Source organism: Armigeres subalbatus, chromosome 3 (assembly GCF_024139115.2).
Source record: "Armigeres subalbatus isolate Guangzhou_Male chromosome 3, GZ_Asu_2, whole genome shotgun sequence".
NCBI lineage: Eukaryota > Metazoa > Arthropoda > Insecta > Diptera > Culicidae > Armigeres > Armigeres subalbatus.
The window spans coordinates 5,734,697-5,749,923 of NC_085141.1; the positions used below are offsets into that span (position 1 = coordinate 5,734,697).

At 38.0% G+C, this 15,227-nt stretch overlaps 1 protein-coding gene across 2 annotated transcripts in view; it reads left to right on the forward strand.

Moving 5' to 3' along the window:
• Positions 1-15,227, forward strand: part of LOC134219490 (hemicentin-2) — a 514,836-nt gene that overhangs the window by 58,320 nt on the left and 441,289 nt on the right. For both annotated transcript variants that reach the window (XM_062698236.1, XM_062698237.1), the window contains exon 2: positions 3,287-4,397. In XM_062698236.1, coding sequence (XP_062554220.1) covers positions 4,253-4,397 — 145 coding nt within the window. In that variant the 5' untranslated portion in view covers positions 3,287-4,252. The remainder of the gene's footprint in view (positions 1-3,286; positions 4,398-15,227) is intronic.

Genomic DNA, 15,227 nt, shown 5'->3' on the forward strand with positions numbered 1-15,227 from the left:
CTAACGCCTCCAATCGATCGGGGTTCTGCAAAATTGCACCAAGCGCGTTTTTGACTGACTTGTGATATTTTGTTTATAGAAGGGAAACGGATATTAATTATGTATATCTGTTAAAGCATACATTTATTATAGGATATTTATGGGAGATATCCGGTACGATTTGTGATCAGTTGAATCTGCTGCATAAAAACTAGGGCAAAAAATAGGATCTTTTCAATGGCGCTTGATGCGCTTTAGCAGAACCCCGGTCAATTATAGTTCTTACTGCTGCGCCAAATTATCAATGAACCAATTACGCCAAAATGGTTATGTTTTACTAGCGTCCTAGAACAGCCCTGGCATGTCGATCCTAAGAGTCCCGTGCCATGGGCCAGGTCCTCCCGACACGCTCTGTAATATGTTTTTGAAAATTATGAAAAACGTTCATGAAATTGCAGTCGAAGTTCCGACAAAAATAAGAAGAACTTCCCGAGGAAAGTTTGAAAATTTTCCCATGCACGGTTAGAAAAAAGGACCTAATATTAGGTACCTTTAATATAAGGGATTTTTTGACGTAGGATTTACGTCTTTCTTTACTATACTGGGTGTCATTTAGATTTTTGGAAATCGAAAGCGTTACGCTGAAAGGGAAGATTTCGAACGTTACTAGCGCCTTTATTTTTCGATGGATTTTTAAGATTAATATATCAATAGACTCGGACACTCTCCATCAATTTGCCTATTTATTTGAAACTTAAGATTATTAACGATAAGCTATTGAAAATTTCAATTCTTGTCAAAGCCAGCAAAAATTTCATAGGTAACCAATCCCGTGCATTCCTAACACGGACATCAGAATGCGGTATATCACGGGCCTTCGGGTCCACCGCAAGAATTTCTTTATGTATAAAAGTAGCAGTGCCTGCCGTGTGCGAGTCATTACAATTTGTGACAGCAGCGCGTACTGACGTCCTTTTTGCTCGCGCATTTTTCGTTTCGTTCGTTCGTTCGCTGTGTTTACCTACACAGCGACAGTATGCCAGCGGAAGAACTGCCGGTGGGTATTAGAATATGCATGAAAGAAGTGGGCGCATATTTTTGTCATTCTGTGCTTGATGATGGTCGGATGCAGTGGTGTCTATTGCGATGGATGCAATCGCCCATCGTATCGCTTGGAGTTCACGGCTAGAGGCCGCTGATGGCTGAGGCAGCGAGGGCAGCGATGATGGATGAAGAAGAATAAAATTAGAGAGATTTGGTCTGCTCATCCAGGTGATTGGTTTCATAATCCACATGATCCCGGGATTCAAATACCATCATTAATAAAAATATATAAATGCCCTACATTTGCTTGAGTAAATAAGGGCTTAATATTTAGTTCGAAACAAAGCAATTCTAATAAAACTAATAATTTGCTACAACATTTCCAATATCAATACCTATAATCAAACTCCATAGACCCAAAGTTAGAAGTTAAATGTAAATACGTTACGTTTATACAAGTCCTACGTCCACTCGCGGTTATGTTGAAAACATTACCCATTGCTCGTTTTTTTCTTGAGATTCACTTAATATTATGTTTAATTTTGAATAGAAACTGACCAAAAGTTAGGTAAATTTTACTTAATTTTTGTAAACAAAAGATTACCTGTCGCAAAATTCTCATTTTTTTCATGAATTAATTAAAATACTGTAATCAATAGCTCTCAAGTTGTTCTGTTGATTGGGCTATTCAAATTAATTCATGAAAAAAATGTTACTTAGGTCCTTTTGAAAAGTTAAGCTAAAACTATTCAATTGCTTCGAAACCATCGAAGTAGGCCGAACGCAAACCTCAACTGATACTCACATTATATGCAATCAAAGCAATCGAGTAATGTGTCGACAACAATCAGTGGCATAATGTTTTTTAAGTGGCTCCCGCTTGCCAATAGTCAGAATACACTCTATATAAATTGAGTGTTTTTTTTTTATTTCATGCTTTATTTGTTAGGCACTCTGTGTTACTTAACCGCTACTGTGCCGAGATCTACTGTGGTATTCTGCCGTACAGAATCCACACAGAATTATATTTAGATTTCCATTGCTCATTATTGTTGTCGTTACCAGTCCATCTCATCGTGAGTCCATTGTGTCCGTTTGTCCATGTCGTGCATCCAATGATCGTTTGCATTATTCGGTTGCCATTAAGGTCACTCCTGACGGAATCCAATTTTCAAAGTACTCGCGTTTTCAAGGGCACACCATTCGATACGGAAGCAACGCACAACTGTCATTTTTATTTTTTCACGCATACTGCGACGCAGCAAAGCAGAAAAAATAAAAATGACAGTTGTGCGTTGCTTCCGTATCGAATGGTGTGCCCTTGAAAACGCGAGTACTTTGAAAATTGGATTCCGTCAGGAGTGACCTAAGCCGGGTCCGTTGGAGGAATGCCTCCGAGAAGAACATATTGTCATTCGTCATCAGGCAGCCGTACGGTATGACGCGTTCCCCAATACGCTACCGCAAGGGCTGCGCATCCGGCGACTGACGAGGGTTTGGTGGAGGGGCTGAGAATCGAACCCATGACCATCCGCTTGTAAGGCGAACGCGTAGCCAACTACGCTACGGAACCCACCTCGGTGAAATTTGAAAGTGAAATTTTTATGTGAAATAAAAAAATCCGATGGAATTTAAACAATTTCTCTGGAAATCCGAATAAATTTTTGAAAAATTATTGACAGCCACAGACGCCAGAAGTACGACTACCTCATCTGTACTTTCTACATATCTTACCTCGCGCCTCACGATCCGTTTTTGCCAGCATCATGAGTCTATGCCAATTGCTCTCCATTTGGTATTATCCAGATAACAAAACTTCCAAAACATATTCTCCTATAACACTTACTCGGTACGGCGCCTTCCTTAGTGCAGTAAGATGCGCGGCTACCAAGGGCTTGATTTTTTTAAGCGTCCTTTACAAGCTTTTTGAAATTGTGCCTCTGGTGCATGACGTTTTCAAATCACCTTATTTTACTTTTCAAACAAAATAATCGAATGTTTAAATGAGCTCTACCTAGTTTACCTGAATATGTATTTCAGGTTGATTTTCTACCAATAAGATGCTAATTTCGACTGATGTCAAAATGGGTCAAACCATGGTATTCTTTTACATATATATGTTATTCTTTCTGAATCATCGACATCCTCATTTTCAAATATTTGGAAGTTTTATCGAAACCCTGAATATGTATTTTATTTTTCGATCGGTCTTAAGAAAATAAATTTTACTAACCGCCTTCGCCCTCTTTTGTTCTGTCCACAGCTCAACAAGTACTGTCCATCCCAGCAATAGGAATCCATCGAACCGAATAGCGAAAACAAACCGGACCCAGCAACCAGTCGGATACACGAAAACCGAAAACCAGACGGGATTTATGTTAATCAACCGAACCGCATAAATCTGTCACGGCCACTGACTGGTTCGGATGGTATCGCATCATCCTTCACCAACAGCCGTAAGCTCCGGTGTTCAAATATCCCCTGGAAGCCGGAAGCGATACCCTCGCTAATGGAGCTCCATCCAACCGTGGTGGATTAAATACAGGATCGATCAACCGAGCCGGGAAAGTCCAGAATCACGTCAAACGGGGACCGACATTCCAACGATAAAAAGGTTTTCCTGAGCGGCGACCAGATTCCGGCTCGTGTTTTTCTTTCGGCGAAGTGAACCAAGGAAGAAAAGACAAATCCTCCCGAATCGGTGTTATTGCTACTCGGACTCGGCCGGCATCTCCAGTAGATGCGAGATTTTGCTAAATGGGAGATTTAGTCGCAAGTGTCGCTTTTCCCAGGATTGGCTATCCTGTCGGTGTACGGCGGTGGTCTGTGATTTGAATGGCGGAAGGAAGACAACCGGAGACAAAGTGAGTTGGGCGTAAAAAAAACCGAAACCAGAGAAGATTTTGTTAGCAGCGTCGCGGGTCAGGTGCTTTTATGAAATTACGCAGATATGCCCTACCAAACGGCGTTGCGGCGACGAAAGAAAAGATATCGTTGAGTGTTGCGTAAAAAAGAAGTGGAAGTGGATTATAACCGCCCCGGAAAAAAGGAAGCTAATATCGGTGACTAGGATTTCCCGTGAAGTTTGAGCCGGAGATTTGTGCAAAAGTGATTTTGGTTACTTATGTTTTTCTTCTCGTTCGTTTTGTATAAATATTTTTTATTTAAGCCACTTTGTACCGAGTAAGTGTGTAAAAGTTGGGCGCCAAGTAAGGCAGAAGAATTAAATATGGCGAAATACGTGACGCAGCAGTATTATTATTTGTGGTTCGTAGTTAGCATCGCAGCGATGCTGGAGCTAAGCGAAATAGGGCGGAGGTCTGCCCAGGGAAGCGCCCTCGTCCAGGCCAGCTCTGTCATAGGCGATGAAAACGGTGAGTTGAGATTTGCTTTCCTTTATTTATACATCTTTTATTCAATTAGTCTCATTGTGAATTTGTCAGAAAAGCCACAGCGTAATATATATGTATGAAAGTAAATTGTTGTTTGACTTCGAGCATATAAAGAATCGCAATAAAAGAATACAAATAAACCAGACATATTCATATCTTTTAGTACATTGCAGTTATCTGCTTATTTTCACAAAGCAGGAAAGCATTCAGAGTTTCCAAACAAAAGAAACTTCATTCAACTCATCCAACTCCCATCATCCACAGAGCCGGTAGGCATATTGTTTTCCATACTAAAATCCCTCCCCGTCATAGCCATAAAACACTCATAGCTACTCATTGCTGCCTAAGTGCGGGAGCCATAGGACTTCAGCATTCCATAATTGCTTCAGCTACATTCTTCTGGTGCCGCCACTGCACTGCCATTTCCATGCGAACGCCGACGCGCCGGGAAAATAAAACAACAAGCGAGCGAAAGGAAAAAATCTCAGAAAATTGAGATTTTCCTGCAGGCAATTAAACACAGCTCAAGTGGTTCTGTCGCTGCAGTTGTGAGCCACCATTATTCCCGACTGGCACTGCCGACTTCCACTACGTATCCCGCTACCAGTGCCGTTCGCATTCTTGTCAGTCAGTCTGGTGGTGGTGGTGGTGGTGGAGGCCATCGTTGGAAAAAAAAGTACGAACGTCCAAAGTCACGTTCTTCATCAGCGATGTTGATGCTGTTGCTAAAGGTTCGTTCTATTGCCATTTCGCCTCCGCAACCGGACCGAAGTCCAGCAGCAGTATGTCGGTATGGTTGGTGGGCGGGGGCCTGCTTCCGGAATCCGGATCGTTGAAGCTAGTTATCGTAGTCTTTACGGGCCGCGAGGCAAAAATAACAAAAATGAAGTCATCTCATTGCTTGTTAGTGGTTGCAGAGAAAAAGTTTACTTTTTCTTCAACAACTTTGCAGGAATGAAGATGTGGCCAGGAAAAGACTTAATATCGAGAACTTCGCTCTTGAGTGAGTGAGATTGCGTTATTTTTTCCCCTTTTTATAGAACAAACATCAAATATTTGGTATTAGCACTCTCCACTTCGTGGTTCGCTATACGTAAGACATGAAATAAGCTCGCTATCATGAAAGAAAAAGGAACAAATTGAAATAATAATGGGTGGGTGTTCCAATTAAGACGAGTTAATGCTATTCCATTTAATGATGGAATTAAATGGAATAGTACTTACTCGTCTTATTCCAAAGAAAGCATTTCACAAAATTAGTTCTAAAAACAAAACAAGATAATCTTGATAAGAAAATTATTTTGAGCTTTTTAGTGGAATGTTTTCACCTGTCATAAGGCGAGTTTAAACAATCCCATTGAATTCCACCACTTAATTGTATCCTGACAGATACGTATTTCGACCTCAACAGTAAGGCCGTCTTCAGTGTATGGAACGATTCGAGTCAAGTACAAGACACTGAAGACGGCCTTACTGTTGAGGTCGAAATACGTATCTGTCAGGATACAATTAAGTGGTGGAATTCAAGATAATCTTTTCAATAGATATTTTCCTGTTAAATAGCAAATGGGTTTGCAAAGTTTCTAGCGTATTTTATACGAACGTTGTACCTGATACATTTATGCATTAACCCACCTTTTGCAGTCTTCATTTTATCGTTTACCGTGAGGGTACCTTTTGCCCTTGGAAATCTGTTGGTGTGGAATCTATTGAATTTCCATTAAATGGTTGAATAAGTAGGAAAAAATGCTATCCAGACCAGATCCCACGTCATCAATCGTTTTAGCACATGTGGTTTTAGACTCGGATGGTAGAGAATCTCGAAACACTATTGTACACATTTCTGCCGTAATTGGTTCATTTATAATTTAATTTATTTATTTATTTATTTATTGTTCATATTTACTTGCTAAGTAAGGTACAACCTTTTTAATTTTACCAATCGGAATTCGCTGACAGTTAAAAATTTATAATTCCAATTTACAAAAAAAAGTACAGAACGAGAAAGGCAAAAAAAATTACCTAACTAAATCCTTCAATTAAAGTGATGAGTACATTGTCTGCGGAACTCAGGTACATTGGTACAAGACTTGATGTCAGTAAAAACTTGATTCCAATAAACAATACCTTGAACGAAAAATAACGCTCTGTAATGTGAAGTTTGATATAACGGAATATCAAAATTATTAACACGCGAGCTTTGAAAAGATTGCAATTTATTGAAAAGAAAATTTGGCGTCAATAGTTAGAATTATAATTGGAGGCGTTAATCAGTCAAGCCATAAATTTATTTAAAAAGCAATGTGTAGCAGTTTAAATGTAAGGAAATTTGTAATGCATTTTATCGTCTATAAGGGATCTATGAGGGGTCAAGATGTGTCGCCTAAGGCAAACCTTGAGTGCCTCAAAACAGGAACATTTTAATTCAACTTTTCAACGTGGATCTATGAAAATAGTCCATAATCTATAAGCCTTGGGAATGAAATAACAAAAACACTACTTTTTATTTCTTTTTAGCTAGTAGTAGAAGCTGTAAATAAAAAAATACGGGGGTGAGATGGGTCAAACAGCGGGCAAGATAGGTCACCTTTAAATTCTGCAATTAATACACACAGATAGATAGGTTTATTGTCAATGATTTTTTTATATATCTTTATAAACGTGATTTTTAACCCGTTTCGGTCTGACATAGAAATCAAAATTGAAATAACCCGTTGGCTCATTTTTCGTCCGATTGCCATGAAATTTTCAGGGAAGAAGCGTCATCATGTCTATTTTTTGGTACATGATTTGACCATGGTCCCAATCCGGCCGGATTTATTAGGGGGAGAGTCATTGGTCAGGTGCAGTCAAAAACGAAACGAAAGTGCCTAGAATGTTGATGCAAACGTGGTCAATCATCATTGACCAGCATAAAAAGTCAGTTTTGATACAATTGGATCACCAGAACATGGTTCCGGATGTTCCAGGAACCTGATTCCCTAGGGTAGTGAACACTTTACAATTAGTGTAAAACCCAGTCCTGTGACATATAAAATTTCATGGGTTTGGAAGACAATCGCATAAGATGAGTTTTTGAGAGGTTTTGGACACATTGGTCACATCCGGAAGTGTACCCATGAACCTGGTTCCCTCAAGGAAGTGGGCAAATCTCGCCTAGTACCAAAACCCATCTTGCGACATATCAAACTCCATGATTTTGAAAGACAAGCTCAATAGATGAGTTTTTGAAAGGTTTTGGATACATTATTCCAGGCCGGAAGTGTTCCCGGAGACCTGGTTCCCTCAGAGAAACGGACAAATTTCGATTAGCACCGAAACCCATCTTGCGACATATCAAACTCCATGATTTTGAAAGACAAGCAAAATAATGAAGTTTGATATGTCGCAAGATGGGTTTCGGAGCCTAGAATTCCTTCCTTAATTTTTTGAAAAATTTCTGTTTCTATCTCCGAAGTTATTTCCTGAGGATTTGCCGAAAGAATCCCTGGAGGAAATTCCGAAGGATTTTCTGGAGGAATCTACGGAGAAATTCAAGGTGCTTTGGAAATTCCTTTAGGAATTTGTTTGTTAATTTTTTCCGCAATTCCGGCGAAATTACGAGATCCGAGGAAATGGAATACCTGAATGAATTTCTGAGCGTATTGCTGAAGTAATTTCTTAAGGAAATCACGGAGGATTTTCTAAAAGAATTCATAGACAAAGTTTAGATGGAATTTTTGAAAGAATTCTTGAAGGAAGTTCTGAAGGTGTTTCTAGATTTGACTTTTTGAAGAAATTCCTTGATAAATTTAGTAATGAATTACTGGAGGAATTTCGGATGGACTGCTTGGAGAACTTCACGATGGATTTCCTGGGGGAATTTTTGAAGGTATGCATTAAAGATCTTCTGGATGACTAATTGAATTAATTCCTAGGGGTATGGTTCTACGAAAAAAAAAAATCTGGATTATATTCCGAACGAACTTTTCGAACTTTCGGAACGGATAAATTCATTAAATATCCCCTGGAACAGCGGTTCTCTACCTACGGGGTACCTGAGACAAAAAATAATAATGGCGGATATTGTATTGTGATAAAATTGTGATGGTGTAACAAGAAAAGCACATAAGAGAGGTAAAAATTGCATTTTAGGGAGATAGATTCAGTTATTTCCATAAATTTATATTTATTTGCGTTCATTTGAATACATTGCAGCAGTTTTTGAAAAAAAAAAACAGAATAATCCACCTAGCGATGGTGGTGCCTTTCTCGCGCATTATAGAAAAGAGAAAAACATAAAAGAGAGGTCAAATTAGCACTTTAGAGATATGGATTTAACAAAAAATCCCTCTGTTTTGGCTTTTCTGGTCATAGAATTTATAAAGCGAAGTGATTCTACAACATCCGACGTTTCGACCTTTGGTTTGGGCCTTCTTCAGGGAGGTTATAGGGGTGCCAGTATATGTCTATCGCCTTGAGGGTGTAATTCACTAAAATATTCCACTTCACCAAACACAAATAGACATATAGCGGCACCCCTATAACCTCCCTGAAGAAGGCCCAAACCAAGGGTTGAAACGTCGGATGTTGTAGAATCACTCCGCTTTATAAATTCTATGACCAGAAAAGCCAAAACAGAGGGATTTTTTGTTATCTATCCTGGTCGTTCCCTACATATATAGATTTTACTTTTTCCTTCGATTTATGTCTAATTGCGGTCATTTGAGTTCATTGCAGCGGTTTCCGTAAAAAAATAATTTTCGATTTTGATTTTTTTTCCAAGGGGGAACCCTTGGCAAAAAACAATGTTTTTTGAATAACTCTGGAATCCAATGACCGATCGAACCTGTTTTCAATAGCAAACAACTAATGCACAATCCGCGTCTATTGCAACACATTTTGTACACACACACACACACACACACACACACACACACACACACACACACACACACACACACACACACACACACACACACACACACACACACACACACACACACACACACACACACACACACACACACACACACACACACACACACACACACACACACACACACACACACACACACACACACACACACACACACACACACACACACACACACACACACACACACACACACACACACACACACACATATATATATATATATATATATATATATATACATACACACATACAGACATCACCTCAATTCGTCGAGCTGAGTCGATTTGTATATAACACTATGGGTCTCCGAGCCTTCTATCAAAAGTTCAGTTTTGGAGTGATCCTATAGCCTTTACGTATACTTAGTATACGCGAAAGGCAAAAATGATGAAAAAATCCTTTATTTCAAATTTTAACACAATTGTGATACTACTGTGACAACTTGTTGAATTATTCACAGTCTCTACTTCTTAAAGGAACTTAAAGGAACGAAGTTTTGGTATTTTGAGAGTTCCTTCTAACATAATAACAAAGAGAAGAAAAACGCGGGTTTTCCTCGAGTTTTCGTGTTTTCTTTGTCATCCACAACACATTTTGGCACAAAGATGATGTTCAAAATCCGATGATTCCTTTGGTTTTTTTTTGTTTAAAAAAAACGTGTAGCCGAATTGTTTATAAGTGTGACCTTAAAGATACCAAAATATTTGCATATAATACAGAATTCTTGTGTCTCAGTTCTAGAGTTTAAAAATATCAAGCTATGACAACCACCGTCCATAGCTGGATTCAGAAACAATGTGAAGTAGAAAGTACCGTAAAGTAATGAAGTACAAGACCTAAATCCATTACGAGATATCTGTAGTCATAATAGAGGGTGTTTGAAGTAATTAATTGATAAATAATTTATCTTATCCAAATACTTGATAGTACACTTTTTGGTCATTGAAATAAAAAAAAGGCTTTGATAATTTAACACATCAAAAATAAATCGGCATCTAGTAAAGTTTTTGGTGTCATGTGCTTGCGTGTTCAACATTAATGAATCATAGTGACTGTGGTTAAACTGGAAATCTCAATGCATAAAGTAAGATCAGCGTAATATAACATTAAGAACCAATTGAAAGTTTGCTTTGTTGAACCGATTTTATTGACATATGAGTAGAATGGGTAAATAGCGTCAACTCAATAAAGGCAAAACACTTCTAAATTAATGAGATATCCGCTGACTTATATAATTACGCCAACCGAACAACTAAACAAACAAATTGAACAATCACATATGTATTTGAAAAGTCGTACGACAATTCAAACATTTTTCCCATGTGAATTTCTATATAAATGAGTATATAAAAAAGCACATAAAAACCTGTTGCGAGTAAGTCGATCAAGGATAAGTACATGAAAAGAGAACTAGACTTTTTTGCACGCTTTTTCTACAATAAATAGTATTTCGGCCATAACTTGCAAGCCCAAGTCCAAGTCCGATCCGTCCGATCAATTCGTCAAACTGAGTCAATTGATATATAACACTATGGGTCTCCGGGCTTCCGATAAAAAGTTTGTTTTTAGAGCGAATATATAGTCTTTTACTCGTACTTAGAGTACGAGAAAGGCAAAAAAGCATAAAAAACATAAAACTTCTACGTTGGGACACCGAAAGCCGAAATATAATGATGTAGTACTGCATACAAAGTACAAAAATCGGAACAGTCACATAGATCCCAGATTCTCACATATTAGAACCAGAATTCGATATTGACCTCCTGAATCAAAATAACTCAACAACCGTGGGCAGACGTTTTAGCCAAATGTGACATGTAAAGGTTTATGATGATAAAAAATCTTTCTATTATGGTTCGAGATCTCTCCCCATTCTCCCATACTAATAAAACAAAAAATTCTGCTTAACTCGAGATCTATTCAAGTAAATTGATCCAAATTTGGCAAGTGAAGGTTTTTTAAGGCAAAATATATTTTCCGCATCAAGTGTTAGTTCCAGATTCAAATCCGCATAACTCGAGAACTAATCAATCAAATCGATTTGGCATGCAGAAAAAAACAGAAGTTCTGAATACTTCATCGCAATTTTGGGTGAGTTCGACGGGTCAGCTAGTTATTCATAAAATGTTTACATCAAATTTTCCAAATTTGCGGATAATATATCAAAGTTCGGGAATAAAATAATTTTTTTTAAAGGAAACCAGTGCCCAATTATTATAGAAATTTTGATTTGTGTCTCGAACGATTTCTGAGGATTCCGTAGGAGGAGGAGACGTATCTAACTTTTTATATTTCGCTTATTTGTTTAATTATTTTTTTCTTGTCAAAATCGCCAAAAAATGATCGACAATTAATTTCAAAACTTCAACAGCTCTGTCGAAAAACAAAAACTATTGGAAGTTTTAGTGGAAGCCTGAGAAAAGTTTTTATCATTAAATAGAGGAATATCTCTAAATAACAAACAGTTTAAATCTATTTTTGGATTGAAGGTAAGAAAAAATTGTGAATAATCATTTTGAATCGTAAGTTTTGTTATGCATTTGCACGTACCTTAAAAATTATGCCACACTTCCGGCTCAAGTTTGAATTTCCAGAAAATCGTAATCGTAAGGTGCTCCTCAAGCAATGACAAAGCCTCAAGGGTACTCTGGTACAGCCCTGGAAGAATACTATAAGAAATCTCTGTAGAAATTTCCGAAGCAACTCCTGAATTAATTCCTGCGGAATTTTTAAGAATATCCGAAGAAGCATGATGATGGATGGACTGTATTCCCGATATTTTTGAGTTTTTTATTTTTGGTATGAAGTGTTAATTCCAGATTCAAAAATGGGTTTTGTTTTACTACTGTCCGGATTTTCGCAAGAATTTCCGGAACAATTCCTTCAGATGTCCCTGACGGAATTCTTTCGAAAGTTTCGGAAGTAATTTCCGAATAAATTCTTGTAGAAATCTAGAAGTTTATATGAAAATTCTAGTAGGTATTTGTTTGACAATTAAATTGGAAATTCTTTCGTGAATCCCTTAATAGTTCGTTAGCAAATTCCATCAGAAATTAGTTAAGAAAATAGTTTTCGAAAATCTAGTTGTTGTTCTTCCTAAATTCATTCATGAATACATTCTAAAATTCCTCCTAAAATTCACTTGGAAAGTTCTGCAGGTATTTCTTTCAAAATTTCTCCAGGAAATCCTTCCGAAATTCAATCGGAAAATCCTCCAGGAATAGTTTATAAAATTCCCCGAGAAGCTACGAAAGGCCTGTATAAAATTCTCCAGAAATTCCTTTAGTAAAACAATGTACCAAATTCCTGCAGGAGTTATTCCGGGAATTTTATTGAAAGAATTCTTCCGGAAAATTATTAAAGAATGAAATAGAAAATCCTCAAGGAGTTTTCTCAGGAGTTTCTAACGGAAATTCAAAAAGGTTCTCCAAGGAATTAAAATAAAAATGTAATTTCCGTACAATTTCTGAAGGATTTTCTAAAAGATTCCCGAAAGAATGCTTAAAGGAAATTCTGAAGGAATTTTAAAATGAATCTTCGAAGGTCTAAAGGAGGAGGAGATCTGAAGAAATTCCTGATGACGTTCGATATTTCTTATAATTCCTTCTTTAAATTTTCGAGGAATTTTCAATTTATTTCCAGAATTACAATTAATTTTCCATTTTTTCCTTTCTCCATTTCTTCGAGAATTCCTTTAGAAAATCCTTCGAAATCTCTTATAGGGATTCCTTCAAGGAGTCCTTTACAAATTCTTCCAGGAAGGATCATTCTTTTTATGGATTTCCTACAGAAATGGAATTGGGAGCTGTCAATTTTGTGCATCAGCAATTATTTCAGGATATTCTCAATTTTCTCAAAAAATCCCTTCCGAAACTCTAGAAATAAATTTTTGGAATTCTTTTGAAGTTTCACTTAGCATTTTCTTCAAAAATACATTCAGAAATTCTCTTAGGAATCCTTGGATAGTTACTTAAATTAGTAACATAATAATTTGAAAACAAGCTTTCTATGCAAAACCAACTGAATATCTACCTGTCTGTACTTATGATGATCGTACACTCTGTGTTATCCGAAACAAATCCGAATGTAATGTCTTGTTCCAAGTCGCTCGTTCTTGGGCCGCCAGTCGCTAGTCTCTCTGTACGCCAGCCACACGCGCATCTTCATCGATTGCACACAGGCAGCGAGTTCGGGGTCTACCCCAGAGCCGACCTCCTCTTCCAGGTTATCTGCTTAACATGACTTTTGCTGGTATATCTTCCGGCATACGCATTATATGTCCAGCCCACTGTATTATGCAGTATTTTATCAACTCATGATTCATGCGTCTGTGCCATTGTACTTTTTTTTTCACCTCTCGCAGCGCAGTATTTTCCGCTCAAACACTTCGAAAATTCGATGGGCTGCTTCATGGCGATACAAGGCGATTGGACGAATCAATGATGTGTACAGAGCTAGTTTTGTCCGTGTTTGTAGGCTGCAAGACTTAAGCTAGCTGTGGATACCGTAGAAAGCCCTACTTGCAGCCGCAACACGTCTTTTCACCTCGCGGCTAACGTCATTATGGACAAGCATCTCGGAATCCAAAACAAAATTCACTCGCGTTTTCAAGGGCACACCAGTCCATATGAACGCATCACACAGCTGTCATTTCCATTATTCCACGCATGCTGCGACACAGCAAAGTTGAAATAATAAAAACAAAAGTTATCCGCTGCCTCCGTATTGAGCGGTGTGCCCTTGAAAACGTTAGTGAATTAAATTTTGGATTCTGTGATGCTTGTCCATATTGCACGTAATGAGTGTTCCAAGATATATGAATTTGTCGACATCCTCAAATTTCATCCAATCCATTTCCACCTTGGGACGAACCTCGTTTAGGCTGCCATGCTTTCCGCCATCCACCAGGTACTTAGTACGCCAGATCTCCGAATTGCACCTTCCAGAGCTACGTACAGTTGTTCCACTATAGGTACAGGGGAGTCAATTCTATTGAGAAAATTCATTCTTGGGGATTTCAAATGAAGACTTAATAATAATAATGGGCAGTTTTATGAACTTAATGTTTTTGAATTCTAATTGATGAATATACTAACAATTTCAAGAGAAATACAAATTTCTCACGATTCCATATACCGCTGATGTTATCTGAACGAAAATAATATTCTACTCACATTTGTCTCTAGATTCGATGTTCATTGCAGTGATTTGTTTTACCCATCCCCCTTCCCCCTACACGTGTCATTCGAAGCTCTCAACCCGACCCAGAATCTTCGTTCCAAAAAGCTTACCCTCAAACCAATCAAACTAATATAATGGGAATAAAAATTAAAATTTTCCTCAGAACCGATACGTTGTTTGTTGGGCAATAAAACACTCGACTCTACCAAATTAATTGGTTTTAAATTAATGTCTTTATTTTTTTAATTGCTAACCAGCCATCCAACCGGCGGAGTCAATCCCTTCGCCCGAATGGGCAACAATTTCTCAAACAAACGGCTCGGCTTGGATTAAGCTCGGAAATGAACGGAAGAAGGGTCGTCACTCGAGAACTTGGACCGAGAGCGAGGCAGAAAAAAAACGACCACGGCACAAAAAGGGAAAGGAATCAATTAAAATGAGCAGTGCGGGTTTTGTGGTCGCTTTTTATTTCGTGGGGACAGTGGAACGAGGAATGCAACAACCGTCCGAACAAATCGAGCAGCGGCGGCAGTGAAGCGTGAAATGCACCACCGAAGATTGATTTTAGAATTTACTAAGAATTTCCAAAAGATTTTAAACTATTTAAGGTTTAAGATTTTGAACTATTTGGCCAATTTTGAAAAGGGAATGTAATTGAATAAACTTTGTCAAGCAAGCCATCAAATGATATCAATGTTGAATTCTCATCATTC